The 20,810-nt window shown below is 48.2% G+C and overlaps 1 protein-coding gene across 1 annotated transcript in view; it reads right to left on the reverse strand.

Moving 5' to 3' along the window:
• The window catches only part of LOC134958626 (uncharacterized), an 83,051-nt gene that overhangs the window by 45,788 nt on the left and 16,453 nt on the right, over nucleotides 1-20,810 (reverse strand). Inside the window, exons 9-13 of the mRNA XM_063941347.1 lie at nucleotides 19,918-19,956; nucleotides 4,324-4,359; nucleotides 4,088-4,120; nucleotides 2,625-2,910; nucleotides 1,520-1,677 (exon numbers count right to left, since the gene is read on the reverse strand). Of these exons, the coding sequence (XP_063797417.1) occupies nucleotides 1,520-1,677; nucleotides 2,625-2,910; nucleotides 4,088-4,120; nucleotides 4,324-4,359; nucleotides 19,918-19,956 (552 nt within the window). The remainder of the gene's footprint in view (nucleotides 1-1,519; nucleotides 1,678-2,624; nucleotides 2,911-4,087; nucleotides 4,121-4,323; nucleotides 4,360-19,917; nucleotides 19,957-20,810) is intronic.

Genomic DNA, 20,810 nt, shown 5'->3' on the forward strand with positions numbered 1-20,810 from the left:
TCAGTGTTCTCCCAGACTATGGGGTCTACTTACTAAGCCTTGGATGCAGAGCCGGCCCTAACCAATATAATGCTCTAGGCAAGATTTTGGCTGGTGCCCCCTAGCACCCCCGCTAGTTCTGCCTCTGACCTGACCCTGCACCCCTTTCCCAGCACCATCGCCCCCCACTCATAGCAGTCCTTATTTTGGTGTTCCTACCCCCTTTATTTTAAAAAGGAACAGTGCACACATTTGACGCACAGCCCAAAGTGGGGGGTGTTTTTGCTGGCAAAGGGCATGGCCACACATTAGTGTGCCCAATTAAAATTAGGCCACACAGTAGTGCAACTTTATTCAAATGTTATCATGCAACAGTGCCCCTAATTCACTTTACATCACACAGTAGTATCACTTTACCTTATAAACATTACTTCTCACAGTAGTGCCCCTTATTAAAATTACATCACACTGATTTGCCCCTTATTCACATTACACCACACCATATTGCTATTTATTCACATTAGACCACACAATAGTGCCCTTTCTATACATTACGCTACACAGTAGAGCACCTTATACACATAATGCCACACATTAGAAATGCCTTTATACAGATAATACCACACAGTAATGCTCCTTACACATATGACACACATTATTAATGTCCTCATAAACATAATGTACCTTACACATTATGCCAACCTTTGTTAATGCCCTTATACACATAATGTCCCTTACACATATGCCGCACATTAGTGCCCTTATACACATAATGTCCCTTACACATACGCCACACATTATTAATGCCCTTATACACATAATGACACACATAGTGCCACCTACACATATGCTGCTCATTATTAATGTATTAATACACATGACATGCATAATGCCCCTTACACACGTGCCGAACACTACCGCACAACCAACCCACCCACACACAGCACTCACATGGCCGCTAACACTGTGACCTCTGCCTCTGCTTGGATACAGATGTGTCCTCATACATCTTGACTCAATGCACCATGCAGCAGGAGATGCCTGGCGTGAGTCAGCTGGCAGCTCTGCTACCGCCGGGCGCCTTTTTTTGATAAAAAGCATCTTATTTGCATTGCTATGTGGCTAGGATGCACAAGCAGCTTCTGCTGATTAAACTGATATGCAGCATGCCTATATACTGTGTGCGATTGTGGCTGTATCTGCATACAAAATGCTACACACAGAATATAGGCATGCCGCATATCATTTTAATCAGCAGGAGCTGCTGGTGCCCATAAGCATACCAAATGCCCTAGGCATTGCCTAGTTTGCCTATGCCTAGGGCCAGCTCTGCTTGAATGGAGATAAAGTACCAGCCAATCAGCTCCTAATTGTCATTTTTCAAACCCAGCCTATGACATGGTAGTTAGGAGCTGATTGGCTGGTACTTTATCTCTGTCCACTCGATCTCCATCCAAAGCTTAGTAAATAGACCCCTATGCCCGTCTGCCCGATTGTGACTGTTACGTCTCGAAGTTGTACTTCTTCAACGTCTTCTTACCCGTGTAGTTGTCTGGCACGTCAACACCGTAAACTTTCACCTCGCATAGAGTCAGATATGCGGCTGCCCCCGGTATGGTGACGGTGACATATTGTCCAATTAAGCCACAGTTATATTCCTCTTCTTCTCCAAGACCCTGTGGGGTAATTTTAGCGCACCTGTGTGAGACAGAATTGGTGACGCCATTATGTCCTGTAGCGCTGTCCAGGTTGTTATATTCTGTACTGTAAAATTTGCTTTACATTTTCAGCATAAGATTGACCCAATATTATATTCTACCCTGTCTATGCAGCGTATATAGAATATAAACCCCACCAATCTGTGTCCGGACTTCCTTTTCCCTCCTTCCTTTGCCTGCGTCTACTATTACACCTCTTATTATATCTGCCCCCCAATTCTATCATTTATCCCCCAGCACCCACCTTTTCCCTGTGTCCCCACCGCACACCTTTCCCCTGTGCCCCACGCAACCACTTTTCCTCTTGTCCTGCTCCTTATCCCAGGCAGGGGGGGGGGGGGGCTGCCTATATTGTCAGTCCCAGGCCCCACAATTTCTGATGGCAGCCCTGGTCTCGACTCTGCACCACCTGCTCTTGTAAAAGTACCCTATAGCATGGGTCTTGAACCTGTGGCCCTCCAGCTGCTGTGGAACTGCACATCCCAGCATGCCCTGCCACAGTTTTGCTATTAAGGCATGCTAAAACTGAGTAGGGCATGCTGGGATGTGTAGTTCCACAACAGCTGGAGGTCCACAGGTTGAAGACTCAGGCCGTATAGCCTGAAGAGCATCCTGGAGTGTTTTTAGGGTTCTGTGGGCTCTGAGCTTCAAATTGATCCTCACAACAAGCCACTGCAATGAGCATTATTAGGACGCTCCAGCTGCTCGCCGTCATCCCTCAAAGTGATATTATGGCATCACACGCTCAGGGGTCGGGGCGGCACAGGATGTACTTTGGCCCTGCTACAGTTCTGGCTACATGTGGCCACTGCTGCAGCAGGAGGCACACTATATAAATTGTAGGTTAAAAATTTTACAGCTGAACAGAAGTCTGAGTTATTGGACTCTCCTCTTTCACAAAGCGCGCGCAATAAAATAACAACTTACCTCGGATTCCGGCTACCTCCTTTTTCCGCTGACATCCCGATTCTTATCTCCGCCCCATTGAGTCTCTCCTTGCAGCAGTCACCCCTATTTGTGATCATGACTTTGGTGACATTGTAGACTTTGGTCAGGTCCACCCTCCACCAGGGCTCTATGTCCAGGTCGGTGTGAGAGCAATGCCCGGCCATATATTTGGTGTTGGACGAGCCATCGATGGCATTTTCAGAGGCTCCAAATTTATCGTAGGTGCTGGACTGGGAAGTGATGCCTCGGAAAGCCAGATTGTCTCCTAACAACATTCAATGACATGTTCTCAGTACCATCAAAGGGACTAGGGTGGTCATTCAGAGTTGTTCGCTCGTTAGCAATTTTTAGCAGCCGTGCAGACGCTATGCCGCCTCCCACTGGGAGTGTATTTTAGCTTAGCAGAAGTGCGAACGAAAGGATCGCAGAGCGGCGGCAAAGTTTTTGTGTGCAGTTTCAGAGTAGCTTCAGACCTACTCAGCGCTTGCGATCACTTCAGACTGTTCAGTTCCTGTTTTGACATCAGAAACACGCCCTGCGTTCGCCCGGCCACGCCTGCGTTTTTCCTGGCACGCCTGCGTTTTTCCGAACACTCCCTGAAAACGGACACCAAGAAACTCCCCCCTCATGTCAATCACTCTGCAGCCAGCAGTGCGGCTGAAAAGCTTCGCTAGACCTTGTGTGAAATTACATCGTGCGTTGCAATAGTACGACGCGCGCGCGCGGATTGCGCCGCATACGCATGTGCAGAAGTGCAGTTTTTTTGCCTCATCGCTGCAGAGCGAACGAAAGCAGCTAGCGATCAACTCGGAATGACCACCATAGTGTGCACTAATGTGTGTTTGTAATATCATGTGTTATTGTTTATGTTTGTGGGTACTCTGCGAAGCGTGGAGTCAGCAGCCAGCTACGTTTTGCTCATGCACTGGCACCGGCTGGTGAGGTTAGGGGGGCTGCTGGAAGTTCAGGGAGCGGAGAAAGTGCGGGGCGGCAGGCAGAGAGCAGGGAAGCATTGAGCTTCCTTGCCGTTTTCGCACTGCAGTTCAGGTTGCGCCATCCTGTGATGGCGAATCTGAACACATCAGAGAAACGGAAAGCGGAGCTATGGCGATGCGATTCAGGCACGGAGTGGAGGTGACGGAGGTCGGGAACTTCCCCACGGTAACCCGCCTCGTGATCAGCATTAAGCAGAGAAAAGACCTGTTTGACAATGTTAAACCAAACAGTATCCAAGTGATATCAGTGGGTCATAGATAAATTGATAGGAGCCATCGGCTGTCTGTGTCTTATGGTGACAGATGTACAAGTTGTCTGGCGAAAAGGCAACCCATGCAAGACCAGAGCCATGGTATATATATTTATATCATGCTTACAAATAATGTATATATGCTCAGTGTTATGTTTGCTTTAATAAATAAATAAACTAATCTTCTGGAACTTACCTTCATGTTCTACAGTCTGTTTACCTATAAATTCTGAAAGTTAAAAAAAAAACAATAATTTGTAATTTTCGGTCATATGAAACTGTATCACGTAACCTCACTCCAAACCGGAATCCTAGAACTGTTTTGGCTATGGATTAAATATTATATCCAATCAGGGATTTCCAGTAATTGCTACAGTGGTGATATATGCTTAAACATTCTTAGGTGAAATTCTAATTGCAGCAAACACTTACCATCATCAATTTCCTCCAATAGTGATTCAAAGAAACCTGTATAAGACACAGATTATCAGATAACTTCATCATTGCAAACGGAGATTAAAATGTTGTCATATAACATCTATCTATCTATCTATCTTAGAGATGAGCGGGTTCGGTTCCTCGGAATCCGAACCCCCCCGAACTTCAGCCTTTTTACACGGGTCCGAGGCAGACTCGGATCTTCCCGCCTTGCTCGGCTAACCCGAGCGCGCCCGAACGTCATCATCCCGCTGTCGGATTCTCGCGAGGCTCGTATTCTATCGCGAGACTCGGATTCTATATAAGGAGCCGCGCGTCGCCGCCATTTTCACACGTGCATTGAGATTGATAGGGAGAGGACGTGGCTGGCGTCCTCTCCGTTTATAGTTACTGTTAGTAGTTAGTTGATCTGATTGCTGCTTAGCTTATTGTGGGGAGGATTGGGGAGAGCTGTTAGGAGGAGTACAGTCAGTGCAGAGTTTTGCTAGTTTTTTTTAATCCGTTCTCTGCCTGAAAAAAACGCTCCATACCATATCTGTGCTCAGCCTCAGTGTGCTGCATGATATATCTATGTATATCTGACTGTGCTGAGTGCTCACTGCTCACACAGCTGAATTGTGGGGGAGACTGGGGTGCAGTTATAGCAGGAGTACAGTGCACACTTTTGCTGCCAGTGTGACTGACCAGTGACCACCAGTATATTGTCTGCCTGAAAAAGTTAAACACTCCTGTGGTGTTTTTTTTTTTTATTCTATAAACGCATTCTGCTGACAGTGTCCAGCAGGTCCGTCATTCATTATATTATATAAATATTTACCTGCAGTAGTGTTATATTTTTTTTGTTCATCTCTATCATCTTTATCATCTCTATATTAGCAGACGCAGTACGGTAGTCCACGGCTGTGGCTACCTCTGTGTCGTCAGTGCTCGTCCATAATTGTATACCTACCTGTGGTGGGGTTTTTTTTTCTATCTTCTTCATACTAGTAGTTTAGGAGTCTGCTGACAGTGTCCAGCAGGTCCGTCATTATATTATATATACCTGCAGTAGTGATATATATATATTTTTTATATCATTATCATCTCTATACTAGCAGACGCAGTACGGTAGTCCACGGCTGTAGCTACCTCTGTGTCGTCAGTGCTCGTCCATAATTGTATACCTACCTGTGGTGGGGTTTTTTTTTCTATCTTCTTCATACTAGTAGTTTAGGAGTCTGCTGAGAGTGTCCAGCAGGTCCGTCATTATATTATATATACCTGCAGTAGTGATATATATATATTTTTTATATCATTATCATCTCTATACTAGCAGACGCAGTACGGTAGTCCACGGCTGTAGCTACCTCTGTGTCGTCAGTGCTCGTCCATAATTGTATACCTACCTGTGGTGGGTTTTTTTTTTCTATCTTCTTCATACTAGTAGTTTAGGAGTCTGCTGACAGTGTCCAGCAGGTCCGTCATTATATTATATATACCTGCAGTAGTGATATATATATATTTTTTATATCATTATCATCTCTATACTAGCAGACGCAGTATGGTAGTCCACGGCTGTAGCTACCTCTGTGTCGTCAGTGCTCATCCATAATTGTATACCTACCTGTGGTGGGTTTTTTTTTTCTATCTTCTTCATACTAGTAGTTTAGGAGTCTGCTGACAGTGTCCAGCAGGTCCGTCATTATATTATATATACCTGCAGTAGTGATATATATATATTTTTTATATCATTATCATCTCTATACTAGCAGACGCAGTACGGTAGTCCACGGCTGTAGCTACCTCTGTGTCGTCAGTGCTCGTCCATAATTGTATACCTACCTGTGGTGGGGTTTTTTTTCTATCTTCTTCATACTAGTAGTTTAGGAGTCTGCTGACAGTGTCCAGCAGGTCCGTCATTATATTATATATACCTGCAGTAGTGATATATATATATTTTTTATATCATTATCATCTCTATACTAGCAGACGCAGTACGGTAGTCCACGGCTGTAGCTACCTCTGTGTCGTCAGTGCTCGTCCATAATTGTATACCTACCTGTGGTGGGGTTTTTTTTTCTATCTTCTTCATACTAGTAGTTTAGGAGTCTGCTGACAGTGTCCAGCAGGTCCGTCATTATATTATATATACCTGCAGTAGTGATATATATATATTTTTTATATCATTATCATCTCTATACTAGCAGACGCAGTACGGTAGTCCACGGCTGTAGCTACCTCTGTGTCGTCAGTGCTCGTCCATAATTGTATACCTACCTGTGGTGGGGTTTTTTTTTCTGTCTTCTTCATACTAGTAGTTTAGGAGTCTGCTGACAGTGTCCAGCAGGTCCGTCATTATATTATATATACCTGCAGTAGTGATATATATATATTTTTTATATCATTATCATCTCTATACTAGCAGACGCAGTACGGTAGTCCACGGCTGTAGCTACCTCTGTGTCGTCAGTGCTCGTCCATAATTGTATACCTACCTGTGGTGGGTTTTTTTTTTCTATCTTCTTCATACTAGTAGTTTAGGAGTCTGCTGACAGTGTCCAGCAGGTCCGTCATTATATTATATATACCTGCAGTAGTGATATATATATATTTTTTATATCATTATCATCTCTATACTAGCAGACGCAGTACGGTAGTCCACGGCTGTAGCTACCTCTGTGTCGTCAGTCACTCGTCATCCATAAGTATACTAGTATCCATCCATCTCCATTGTTTACCTGAGGTGCCTTTTAGTTGTGCCTATTAAAATATGGAGAACAAAAATGTTGAGGTTCCAAAAATAGGGAAAGATCAAGATCCACTTCCACCTCGTGCTGAAGCTGCTGCCACTAGTCATGGCCGAGACGATGAAATTCCATCAACGTCGTCTGCCAAGGCCGATGCCCAATGTCATAGTACAGAGCATGTAAAATCCAAAACACAAAATATCAGTAAAAAAAGGACTAAAAAATCTAAAATAAAATCGTCGGAGGAGAAGCGTAAACTTGCCAATATGCCATTTACCACACGGAGTGGCAAGAAACGGCTGAGGCCCTGGCCTATGTTCATGGCTAGTGGTTCAGCTTCACATGAGGATGGAAGCACTCAGCCTCTCGCTAGAAAAATGAAAAGACTTAAGCTGGCAAAAGCACAGCAAAGAACTGTGCGTTCTTCGAAATCACAAATCCACAAGGAGAGTCCAATTGTGTCGGTTGCGATGCCTGACCTTCCCAACACTGGACGTGAAGAGCATGCGCCTTCCACCATTTGCACGTCCCCTGCAAGTGCTGGAAGGAGCACCCGCAGTCCAGTTCCTGATAGTCAGATTGAAGATGTCAGTGTTGAAGTACACCAGGATGAGGAGGATATGGGTGTTGCTGGCGCTCGGGAGGAAATTGACAAGGAGGATTCTGATGGTGAGGTGGTTTGTTTAAGTCAGGCACCCGGGGAGACACCTGTTGTCCGTGGGAGGAATATGGCCATTGACATGCCTGGTGAAAATACCAAAAAAATCAGCTCTTCGGTGTGGAAGTATTTCAACAGAAATGCGGACAACATTTGTCAAGCCGTGTGTTGCCTTTGTCAAGCTGTAATAAGTAGGGGTAAGGACGTTAACCACCTCGGAACATCCTCCCTTATACGTCACCTGCAGCGCATTCATCATAAGTCAGTGACAAGTTCAAAAACTTTGGGCGACAGCGGAAGCAGTCCACTGACCAGTAAATCCCTTCCTCTTGTAACCAAGCTCACGCAAACCACCCCACCAACTCCCTCAGTTTTAATTTCCTCCTTCCCCAGGAATGCCAATAGTCCTGCAGGCCATGTCACTGGCAATTCTGACGAGTCCTCTCCTGCCTGGGATTCCTCCAATGCATCCTTGCGTGTAACGCCTACTGCTGCTGGCGCTGCTGTTGTTGCTGCTGGGAGTCGATGGTCATCCCAGAGGGGAAGTCGGAAGACCACTTTTACTACTTCCACCAAGCAATTGACTGTCCAACAGTCCTTTGCGAGGAAGATGAAATATCACAGCAGTCATCCTGCTGCAAAGCGGGTAACTGAGGCCTTGGCATCCTGGGCGGTGAGAAACGTGGTTCCGGTATCCATCATTACTGCAGAGCCAACTATAGACTTGATTAAGGTACTGTGTCCCCGGTACCAAATACCATCTAGGTTCCATTTCTCTAGGCAGGCGATACCGAAAATGTACACAGACCTCAGAAAAAGACTCACCAGTGTCCTTAAAAAAATGCAGTTGTACCCAATGTCCACTTAACCACGGACATGTGGACAAGTGGAGCAGGGCAGACTCAGGACTATATGACTGTGACAGCCCACTGGGTAGATGTATTGACTCCCGCCGCAAGAACAGCAGCAGCGGCACCAGTAGCAGCATCTCGCAAACGCCAACTCTTTCCTAGGCAGGCTACGCTTTGTATCACCGCTTTCCAGAATACGCACACAGTTAAAAACCTCTTACGGCAACTGAGGAAGATCATCGCAGAATGGCTTACCCCAATTGGACTCTCCTGTGGATTTGTGGCATCGGACAACGCCAGCAATATTGTGTGTGCATTAAATATGGGCAAATTCCAGCACGTCCCATGTTTTGCACATACCTTGAATTTGGTGGTGCAGAATTATTTAAAAAACGAGAGGGGCGTGCAAGAGATGCTGTCGGTGGCCAGAAGAATTGCGGGACACTTTCGGCGTACAGGCACCACGTACAGAAGACTGGAGCAACACCAAAAACGCCTGAACCTGCCCTGCCATCATCTGAAGCAAGAAGTGGTAACGAGGTGGAATTCAACCCTCTATATGCTTCAGAGGTTGGAGGAGCAGCAAAAGGCCATTCAAGCCTATACAATTGAGCACGATATAGGAGGTGGAATGCACCTGTCTCAAGCGCAGTGGAGAATGATTTCAACGTTGTGCAAGGTTCTGCAACCTTTTGAACTTGCCACACGTGAAGTCAGTTCAGACACTGCCAGCCTGAGTCAGGTCATTCCCCTCATCAGGCTTTTGCAGAAGAAGCTGGAGACATTGAAGGAGGAGCTAACACTGAGCGATTCCGCTAGGCATGTGGGACTTGTGGATGGAGCCCTTAATTCGCTTAACAAGGATTCACGGGTGGTCAATCTGTTGAAATCAGAGCACTACATTTTGGCCACCGTGCTCGATCCTAGATTTAAAACCTACGTTGTATCTCTCTTTCCGGCAGACACAAGTCTGCAGGGGTTCAAAGAACTGCTGGTGAGAAAATTGTCAAGTCAAGCGGAACGCGACCTGTCAACATCTCCTCCTTCACATTCTCCCGCAACTGGGGGTGCGAGGAAAAGGCTCAGAATTCCGAGCCCACCCGCTGGCGGTGATGCAGGGCAGTCTGGAGCGACTGCTGATGCTGACATCTGGTCCGGACTGAAGGACCTGACAACGATTACGGACATGTCGTCTACTGTCACTGCATATGATTCTCTCACCATTGAAAGAATGGTGGAGGATTATATGAGTGACCGCATCCAAGTAGGCACGTCAGACAGTCCGTACGTATACTGGCAGGAAAAAGAGGCAATTTGGAGGCCCTTGCACAAACTGGCTTTATTCTACCTAAGTTGCCCTCCCACAAGTGTGTACTCCGAAAGAGTGTTTAGTGCCGCCGCTCACCTTGTCAGCAATCGGCGTACGAGGTTACTTCCAGAAAATGTGGAGAAGATGATGTTCATTAAAATGAATTATAATCAATTCCTCCATGGAGACATTCACCAGTAGCAATTGCCTCCACAAAGTACACAGGGAGCTGTGATGGTGGATTCCAGTGGGGACGAATTGATAATCTGTGAGGAGGGGGATGTACACGGTGATGAATCGGAGGATGATGATGAGGTGGACATCTTGCCTCTGTAGAGCCAGTTTGTGCAAGGAGAGATTAATTGCTTCTTTTTTGGTGGGGGTCCAAACCAACCCGTCATTTCAGTCACAGTCGTGTGGCAGACCCTGTCACTGAAATGATGGGTTGGTTAAAGTGTGCATGTCCTGTTTATACAACATAAGGGTGGGTGGGAGGGCCCAAGGACAATTCCATCTTGCACCTCTTTTTTCTTTCATTTTTCATTGCGTCATGTGCTGTTTGGGGAGTGTTTTTTGGAAGGGCCATCCTGCGTGACACTGCAGTGCCACTCCTAGATGGGCCAGGTGTTTGTGTCGGCCACTAGGGTCGCTTATCTTAGTCACACAGCTACCTCATTGCGCCTCTTTTTTTTCTTCTTTGCGTCATGTGCTGTTTGGGGAGTGTTTTTTGGAAGGGCCATCCTGCGTGTCACTGCAGTGACACTCCTAGATGGGCCAGGTGTTTGTGTCGGCCACTAGGGTCACTTATCTTAGTCACACAGCTACCTCATTGCGCCTCTTTTTTTTCATCTTTGCGTCATGTGCTGTTTGGGGAGTATTTTTTGGAAGGGCCATCCGGCCTGACACTGCAGTGCCACTCCTAGATGGGCCAGGTGTTTGTGTCGGCCACTAGGGTCGCTTAGCTTACTCACACAGCTACCTCATTGCGCCTCTTTTTTTTCTTCTTTGCGTCATGTGCTGTTTGGGGAGTATTTTTTGGAAGGGCCATCCGGCCTGACACTGCAGTGCCACTCCTAGATGGGCCAGGTGTTTGTGTCGGCCACTAGGGTCGCTTAGCTTACTCACACAGCTACCTCATTGCGCCTCTTTTTTTCTTTGCGTCATGTGCTGTTTGGGGAGTGTTTTTTGGAAGGGCCATCCTGCGTGACACTGCAGTGCCACTCCTAGATGGGCCAGGTGTTTGTGTCGGCCACTTGGGTCGCTGAGCTTAGTCACACAGCTACCTCATTGCACCTCTTTTTTTCTTTGCGTCATGTGCTGTTTGGGGAGTGTTTTTTGGAAGGGCCATCCTGCGTGACACTGCAGTGCCACTCCTAGATGGGCCGGGTGTTTGTGTCGGCCACTTGGGTCGCTGAGCTTAGTCACACAGCTACCTCATTGCGCCTCTTTTTTTCTTTGCGTCATGTGCTGTTTGGGGAGTGTTTTTTGGAAGGGCCATCCTGCGTGACACTGCAGTGCCACTCCTAGATGGGCCAGGTGTTTGTGTCGGCCACTAGGGTCGCTTATCTTAGTCACACAGCTACCTCATTGCGCCTCTTTTTTTTCTTCTTTGCGTCATGTGCTGTTTGGGGAGTGTTTTTTGGAAGGGCCATCCTGCGTGACACTGCAGTGCCACTCCTAGATGGGCCAGGTGTTTGTGTCGGCCACTTGGGTCGCTGAGCTTAGTCATCCAGCGACCTCGGTGCAAATTTTAGGACTAAAAATAATATTGTGAGGTGTGAGGTGTTCAGAATAGACTGAAAATGAGTGGAAATTATGGTTATTGAGGTTAATAATACTTTGGGATCAAAATGACCCCCAAATTCTTTGATTTAAGCTGTTTTTTAGTGTTTTTTAAAAAAAACACCCGAATCCAAAACACACCCGAATCCGACAAAAAAAATTCGGTGAGGTTTTGCCAAAACGCGTTCGAACCCAAAACACGGCCACGGAACCGAACCCAAAACCAAAACACAAAACCCGAAAAATTTCCGGTGCACATCTCTATTCTATCTATCTATCTATCTGTCTATCTATCTATCTATCTATCTATCTATCTATCTATCTATCTATCTATCTATCTATCTATCTATCTATCTATCTATCTATTTATTTATTTCTCTTTCCATGTATCTCATGACTATCTATGTATCTTTCTATCTATAAATATTCATGGGTGCCTCTATCTTGCTTTTACTTCCCTATTGCAATGGGCCAATGCAATTCCTGAAACTTTGATCAACTGGGTGGTTATATACAATTCCTGTGCATTTACCCTCACACTGCTCCTGCAGTCCTGCAGCTACACATGTGCATTTACCATCACACTGCTCCTGCAGTCCTGCAGCTACACATGTGCATTTACCATCACACTGCTCCTGCAGTCCTGCAGTTACACCAGTGCATTTACCCTCACACTGCTCATGCAGTCCTGCCGCTACACCTGTGCATTTACCATCACACTGGTCCTGCAGTCCTGCAGCTACACATGTGCATTTACCATCACACTGCTCCTGCAGTCCTGCAGTTACACCAGTGCATTTACCCTCACACTGCTCCTGCAGTCCTGCAGTTACACCAGTGCATTTACCCTCACACTGCTCCTGCAGTCCTGCCGCTACACCTGTGCATTTACCATCACACTGGCCCTGCAGTTACACCAGTGCATTTACCCTCACACTGCTCCTTCAGTCCTGCCGCTACACCTGTGCATTTACCCTCACACTGCTCCTGCAGTCCTGCAGCTACACATGTGCATTTACCATCACACTGCTCCTGCAGTCCTGCAGTTACACCAGTGCATTTACCATCACACTGCTCCTGCAGTCCTGCAGTTACACCTGTGCATTTACCCTCACATTGCTCCTGCAGTCCTGCCGCTACACCTGTGCATTTACCCTCACACTGCTCCTGAAGTCCTGCAGCTACACCTGTACATTTACCCTCACACTGTCCCCGCAGTCCTGCAGCTACACCTGTACATTTACGCTCACACTGTTCCTGCAGTCCTGCAGCTACACCTGTGCATTTACCATCACACTGCTCCTGCAGTCCTGCAGTTACACCAGTGCATTTACCCTCACACTGCTCCTTCAGTCCTGCCGCTACACCTGTGCATTTACCCTCACACTGCTCCTGCAGTCCTGCAGCTACACATGTGCATTTACCATCACACTGCTCCTGCAGTCCTGCAGTTACACCAGTGCATTTATCATCACACTGCTCCTGCAGTCCTGCAGTTACACCTGTGCATTTACCCTCACATTGCTCCTGCAGTCCTGCCGCTACACCTGTGCATTTACCCTCACACTGCTCCTGAAGTCCTGCAGCTACACCTGTACATTTACCCTCACACTGTCCCCGCAGTCCTGCAGCTACACCTGTGCATTTGCCCTCACACTGCTCCTGCAGTCCTGCAGCTACACCTGTGCATTTACCCTCACACTGCTCCTGCAGTCCTGCCGCTACACCTGTGCATTTACCCTCACACTGCTCCTGCAGTCCTGCCGCTACACCTGTACATTTACCCTTACACTGCTCCTGCAGTCCTGCAGCTACACCTGTACATTTACCCTCACACTGTTCCTGCAGTCCTGCAGCTACACCTGTACATTTACCCTCACACTGTTCCTGCAGTCCTGCAGTTACACCAGTGCATTTACCCTCACACTGCTCCTGCAGTCCTGCAGCTACACCTGTGCATTTACCCTCACACTGTTCCTGCAGTCCTGCAGCTACACCTGTACATTTACCCTCACAATGCTCCTGCAGTCCTGCAGCTACACCTGTGCATTTACTCTCAAACTGTATCTGCAGTCCTACAGCTACACCTGTGCATTTACCCTCACACTGCTCCTGCAGTCCTGCAGCTACACCTGTACATTTACCCTCACACTGCTCCTGCAGTCCTGCAGCTACACCTGTGCATTTACCCTCACACTGTTCCTGCAGTCCTGCAGCTACACCTGTACATTTACCCTCACAATGCTCCTGCAGTCCTGCAGCTGCACCTGTGCATTTACTCTCAAACTGTATCTGCAGTCCTACAGCTACACCTGTGCATTTACCCTCACACTGCTCCTGCAGTCCTGCAGCTACACCTGTGCATTTACCCTCACACTGTCCCCGCAGTCCTGCAGCTACACCTGTACATTTACCCTCACACTGTTCCTGCAGTCCTGCAGCTACACCTGTGCATTTACCCTCACACTGTTCCTGCAGTCCTGCAGCTACACCTGTACATTTACCCTCACACTGTTCCTGCAGTCCTGCCGCTACACCTGTGCATTTACCCTCACACTGGTCCTGTAGTCCTGCAGCTACACCTGTACATTTACCCTCACACTGCTCCTGCAGTCCTGCATCTACACCTGTACATTTACCCTCACACTGTTCCTGCAGTCCTGCAGCTACACCTGTGCATTTACCCTCACACTGCTCCTTCAGTCCTGCCGCTACACCTGTGCATTTACCCTCACACTGCTCCTGCAGTCCTGCAGCTACACATGTGCATTTACCATCACACTGCTCCTGCAGTCCTGCAGTTACACCAGTGCATTTACCATCACACTGCTCCTGCAGTCCTGCAGTTACACCTGTGCATTTACCCTCACATTGCTCCTGCAGTCCTGCCGCTACACCTGTGCATTTACCCTCACACTGCTCCTGAAGTCCTGCAGCTACACCTGTACATTTACCCTCACACTGTCCCCGCAGTCCTGCAGCTACACCTGTACATTTACGCTCACACTGTTCCTGCAGTCCTGCAGCTACACCTGTGCATTTACCATCACACTGCTCCTGCAGTCCTGCAGTTACACCAGTGCATTTACCCTCACACTGCTCCTTCAGTCCTGCCGCTACACCTGTGCATTTACCCTCACACTGCTCCTGCAGTCCTGCAGCTACACATGTGCATTTACCATCACACTGCTCCTGCAGTCCTGCAGTTACACCAGTGCATTTATCATCACACTGCTCCTGCAGTCCTGCAGTTACACCTGTGCATTTACCCTCACATTGCTCCTGCAGTCCTGCCGCTACACCTGTGCATTTACCCTCACACTGCTCCTGAAGTCCTGCAGCTACACCTGTACATTTACCCTCACACTGTCCCCGCAGTCCTGCAGCTACACCTGTGCATTTGCCCTCACACTGCTCCTGCAGTCCTGCAGCTACACCTGTGCATTTACCCTCACACTGCTCCTGCAGTCCTGCCGCTACACCTGTGCATTTACCCTCACACTGCTCCTGCAGTCCTGCCGCTACACCTGTACATTTACCCTTACACTGCTCCTGCAGTCCTGCAGCTACACCTGTACATTTACCCTCACACTGTTCCTGCAGTCCTGCAGCTACACCTGTACATTTACCCTCACACTGTTCCTGCAGTCCTGCAGTTACACCAGTGCATTTACCCTCACACTGCTCCTGCAGTCCTGCAGCTACACCTGTGCATTTACCCTCACACTGTTCCTGCAGTCCTGCAGCTACACCTGTACATTTACCCTCACAATGCTCCTGCAGTCCTGCAGCTACACCTGTGCATTTACTCTCAAACTGTATCTGCAGTCCTACAGCTACACCTGTGCATTTACCCTCACACTGCTCCTGCAGTCCTGCAGCTACACCTGTACATTTACCCTCACACTGCTCCTGCAGTCCTGCAGCTACACCTGTGCATTTACCCTCACACTGTTCCTGCAGTCCTGCAGCTACACCTGTACATTTACCCTCACAATGCTCCTGCAGTCCTGCAGCTGCACCTGTGCATTTACTCTCAAACTGTATCTGCAGTCCTACAGCTACACCTGTGCATTTACCCTCACACTGCTCCTGCAGTCCTGCAGCTACACCTGTGCATTTACCCTCACACTGTCCCCGCAGTCCTGCAGCTACACCTGTACATTTACCCTCACACTGTTCCTGCAGTCCTGCAGCTACACCTGTGCATTTACCCTCACACTGTTCCTGCAGTCCTGCAGCTACACCTGTACATTTACCCTCACACTGTTCCTGCAGTCCTGCCGCTACACCTGTGCATTTACCCTCACACTGGTCCTGTAGTCCTGCAGCTACACCTGTACATTTACCCTCACACTGCTCCTGCAGTCCTGCAGCTACACCTGTACATTTACCCTCACACTGTTCCTGCAGTACTGCAGCTACACCTGTACATTTACCCTCACACTGCTCCTGCAGTCCTGCAGCTACACCTGTGCATTTACCCTCACACTGGTCCTGTAGTCCTGCAGCTACACCTGTGCATTTACCCTCACACTGTCCCTGCAGTCCTGCAGCTAAACCTGTACATTTACCCTCACACTGTTCCTGCAGTCCTGCAGCTACACCTGTGCATTTACCCTCACACTGGTCCTGTAGTCCTGCAGCTACACCTGTGCATTTACCCTCACACTGTTCCTGCAGTCCTGCAGCTACACCTGTGCATTTACCCTCACACTGGTCCTGTAGTCCTGCAGCTACATCTGTGCATTTACCCTCACACTGTTCCTGCAGTCCTGTAGCTACACCTGTGCATTTACCCTCACACTGTTCCTGCAGTCCTGTAGCTACACCTGTGCATTTACCCTCACACTGTTCCTGTAGTCCTGTAGCTACACCTGTGCATTTACCCTCACACTGTTCCTGTAGTCCTGTAGCTACACCTGTGCATTTACCCTCACACTGCTCCTGCAGTCCTGCAGCTACACCTGTGCATTTACCCTCACACTGTCCCCGCAGTCCTGCAGCTACACCTGTACATTTACCCTCACACTGCTCCTGCAGTCCTGCAGCTACACCTGTACATTTATCCTCACACTGCTCCTGCAGTCATGCAGCTACACCTGTGCATTTACCCTCACACTGGTCCTGTAGTCCTGCAGCTACACCTGTGCATTTACCCTCACACTGTTCCTGCAGTCCTGTAGCTACACCTGTGCATTTACCCTCACACTGTTCCTGCAGTCCTGTAGCTACACCTGTGCATTTACCCTCACACTGTTCCTGTAGTCCTGTAGCTACACCTGTGCATTTTACCCTCACACTGTTCCTGTAGTCCTGTAGCTACACCTGTGCATTTACCCTCACACTGCTCCTGCAGTCCTGCAGTTACACCTGTGCATTTACCCTCACACTGTCCCCGCAGTCCTGCAGCTACACCTGTACATTTACCCTCACACTGCTCCTGCAGTCCTGCAGCTACACCTGTACATTTATCCTCACACTGCTCCTGCAGTCATGCAGCTACACCTGTGCATTTACCCTCACACTGGTCCTGTAGTCCTGCAGCTACACCTGTGCATTTACCCTCACACTGTTCCTGCAGTCCTGCAGCTACACCTGTACATTTACCCTCACACTGCTCCTGCAGTCCTGCATCTACACCTGTACATTTACCCTCACACTGTTCCTGCAGTCCTGCAGCTACACCTGTGCATTTACCCTCACACTGGTCCTGTAGTCCTGCAGCTACACCTGTGCATTTACCCTCACACTGCTCCTTCAGTCCTGCCACTACACCTGTGCATTTACCCTCACACTGCTCCTGCAGTCCTGCAGCTACACCTGTGCATTTACCCTCACACTGGTCCTGCAGTCCTGCAGCTACACCTGTGCATTTACCCTCACACTGCTCCTGCAGTCCTGCCACTACACCTGTGGATTTACCCTCACACTGCTCATGCAGTCCTGCAGCTACACCTGCACATTTACCCTCACACTGCTCATGCAGTCCTGCAGCTACATCTGTGCATTTACCCTCACACTGTTCCTGTAGTCCTGCAGCTACACCTGTGCATTTACCCTCACACTGCTCATGCAGTCCTGCAGCTACATCTGTGCATTTACCCTCACACTGTTCCTGTAGTCCTGCAGCTACACCTGCACATTTACCCTCACACTGCTCATGCAGTCCTGCAGCTACATCTGTGCATTTACCCTCACACTGTTCCTGTAGTCCTGCAGCTACACCTGCACATTTACCCTCACACTGCTCATGCAGTCCTGCAGCTACACCTGTGCATTTACCCTCACACTGCTCATGCAGTACTGCAGTTACACCTGTGCATTTACCCTCACACTGTCCCTGCAGTCCTGCAGCTACACATGTGCATTGACCCACACACTGCTCCTGCAGTCCAGCAGAAACACCTGTGAATTTACCCTCACACTACACCTGCAGTCCTGCAGCTGCACCTGTGCATTTACCCTCACACTGTTCCTGCAGTCCTGCAGCTACACCTGTACATTTACCCTCACACTGCTCCTGCAGCTGCACCTGTGCATTTACCATCACACTGTTCCTGTAGTCCTGCAGCTATACCTGTGCATTTACCCACAGACTGCTCCTGCAGTACTGCAGCTACACCTGTGCATTTGCCCTCACACTGCTCCTGCAGTCCTGCAGCTACACCTGTATATTTACCCTCACACTGCTCCTGCAGTCCTGCAGCTACACCTGTGCATTTGCCCTCACACTGCTCCTGCAGTCCTGCAGCTACACCTGTACATTTACCCTCACACTGCTCCTGCAGTCCTGCAGCTACACCTGTATATTTACCCTCACACTGCTCCTGCAGTCCTGCAGCTACACCTGTGCATTTGCCCTCACACTGCTCCTGCAGACCTGCAGCTACACCTGTACATTTACCCTCACAATGCTCCTGCAGTCCTGCAGCTACAGCTGTGCATTTACCCTCACACTGTTCCTGCAGTCCTGTATCTACATCTGTGCACTTACCCTCACACTGCTCCTGCAGACCTGCAGCTACACCTGTACATTTACCCTCACAATGCTCCTGCAGTCCTGCAGCTACAGCTGTGCATTTACCCTCACACTGTTCCTGCAGTCCTGTATCTACATCTGTGCACTTACCCATGCACTGCTCCTGCAGTCCTGCAGGGACGTGCGGTGAGCTAAATGGCTCAGGAGGCACTGGCTAACCCCAGAGCCAGAATTCCATGCAATATATGAGCCAAAGGGTACACCTGGGCATTATTCACAGGTGCAGCAGTATAAACTCCTGGAAATTTGGTGAGTTTTGATCAGAGATGTGCAGAAAAGATAAGCAGGTGAGGCACTGCCTCCCCTGCCATAGACTTTTTACTCCAGAGTTTGGGCTATAAAAATTATTAGAGTAATGCAAAGAAGATATTACAAACAAATTATTAGTATTTTTCATATACTTTATTCAATCAAAACTCTGGTTTAAATGTAAGTAGGACAGGAAAGGCTCTGCCTCACCCCACCGCACGTCACAGTGCAGCTGCACCTGTGCATTTACCCTCACACTGCTCCTGAAATCCTGCAGCTACACCTGTGCATTTACCCTCACACTGCTCCTGCAGTCCTGCAGCTACATCTGTGCATTTACCCTCACACTGCTCCTGCAGTCCTGCAGCTACACCTGTGCATTTACCCTCACACTGCTCCTGCAGTCCTGCAGCTACACCTGTGCATTTACCCTCACACCGCTCCTGCAGTCCTGCAGCTACATCTGTGCATTTACCCTCACACCGCTCCTGCAGTCCTGCAGCTACATCTGTGCATTTACCCTCACACTGCTCCTGCAGTCCTGCAGCTACATCTGTGCATTTACCCATGCACTGCTCCTGCAGTGCTCCAACTGTGCACTTATCCTTGTTCTACAGTGCCTCTCCTTTCTAAGTGTACCATCAGTTTCTCTTTCAAGTTTGCAAGTATTTCTACTTCTCTTACCAATCTTATCCTGTATTAGTCTGGGGGGTCACAACTTGTGTGATCTCTGCTGCAAAGTCCATCCCACCATGCACCATCTCTTATTATACTGGTATTACTATTTACTGTACATAGTGATCAAACAACTAGATGAGACTGACGTCATTTACCTTACACCTTTTTAATTTTAATTTGTTAATGCAAAGTTACTTCACTATGCAAAACATTGAACTAGCAATACCATGTACATCATGTTAATATTAATACACACATAAACATTTCAAACACATAGAAATAAAGTTTCTTACTTGTCCAGTTTCTTGGAATAGGGATCCCGAATATGCTAGCTATTAGATTAAAAAAAAGACACATTTTAGAAAATGTAGTATATGACAGTAATGTGGTCTTGCATGTAGGATAGAGAGAAAACAGAGTTGGAAGTATTAACTTTGGCCCTCATTCCGAGTTGTTAGCTCGTTATTTTTTTCTCGCAACGGAGCGATTAGTCGCGAATGCGCATGCGCAATGTCCGCAGTGCGACTGCGCCAAGTAAATTTGCTATGCAGTTAGGAATTTTACTCACGGTTTTTTCTTCGTTCTGGTGATCGTAATGTGATTGACAGGAAGTGGGTGTTTCTGGGCGGAAGCTGGCCGTTTTATGGGTGTGTGCGGAAAAACGCTACCGTTTCTGGGAAAAACGCGGGAGTGGCTGGAGAAACGGAGGAGTGTCTGGGCGAACGCTGGGTGTGTTTGTGACGTCAAACCAGGAACGACAAGCACTGAACTGATCGCAGATGCCGAGTAAGTTTGAAGCTACTCAGAAACTGCTACGAGGTGTGTAATCGCAATTTTGAGAATCTTTCGTTCGCAATTTTACTATGCTAAGATACACTCCCAGTAGGCGGCGGCTTAGCGTGTGTAAAGCTGCTAAAAGCAGCTTGTGAGCATTGGCGTGCGCAGGGGGGGTTCCTGGTGCGCACAGGCACCCCCTAATGTCTGTAACCCCTTCACACACACCTGCTGCTGCAGTATCGGCGATCGCCGAGTGTGCTTATTTCTGTCCTCCCGCCCATTGCGCCCGCCACCGCCTCCACTCAGTCTGGCTGTCATTCATTTTTATGGTGCAGCATCACTGACGTAATCCTACTCCCAGTTCCTCTAACCTGTAGGATGTGTCGTGATGATGTCATGCCGTGTGTAT

This window comes from Pseudophryne corroboree, chromosome 9 (assembly GCF_028390025.1).
Source record: "Pseudophryne corroboree isolate aPseCor3 chromosome 9, aPseCor3.hap2, whole genome shotgun sequence".
NCBI lineage: Eukaryota > Metazoa > Chordata > Amphibia > Anura > Myobatrachidae > Pseudophryne > Pseudophryne corroboree.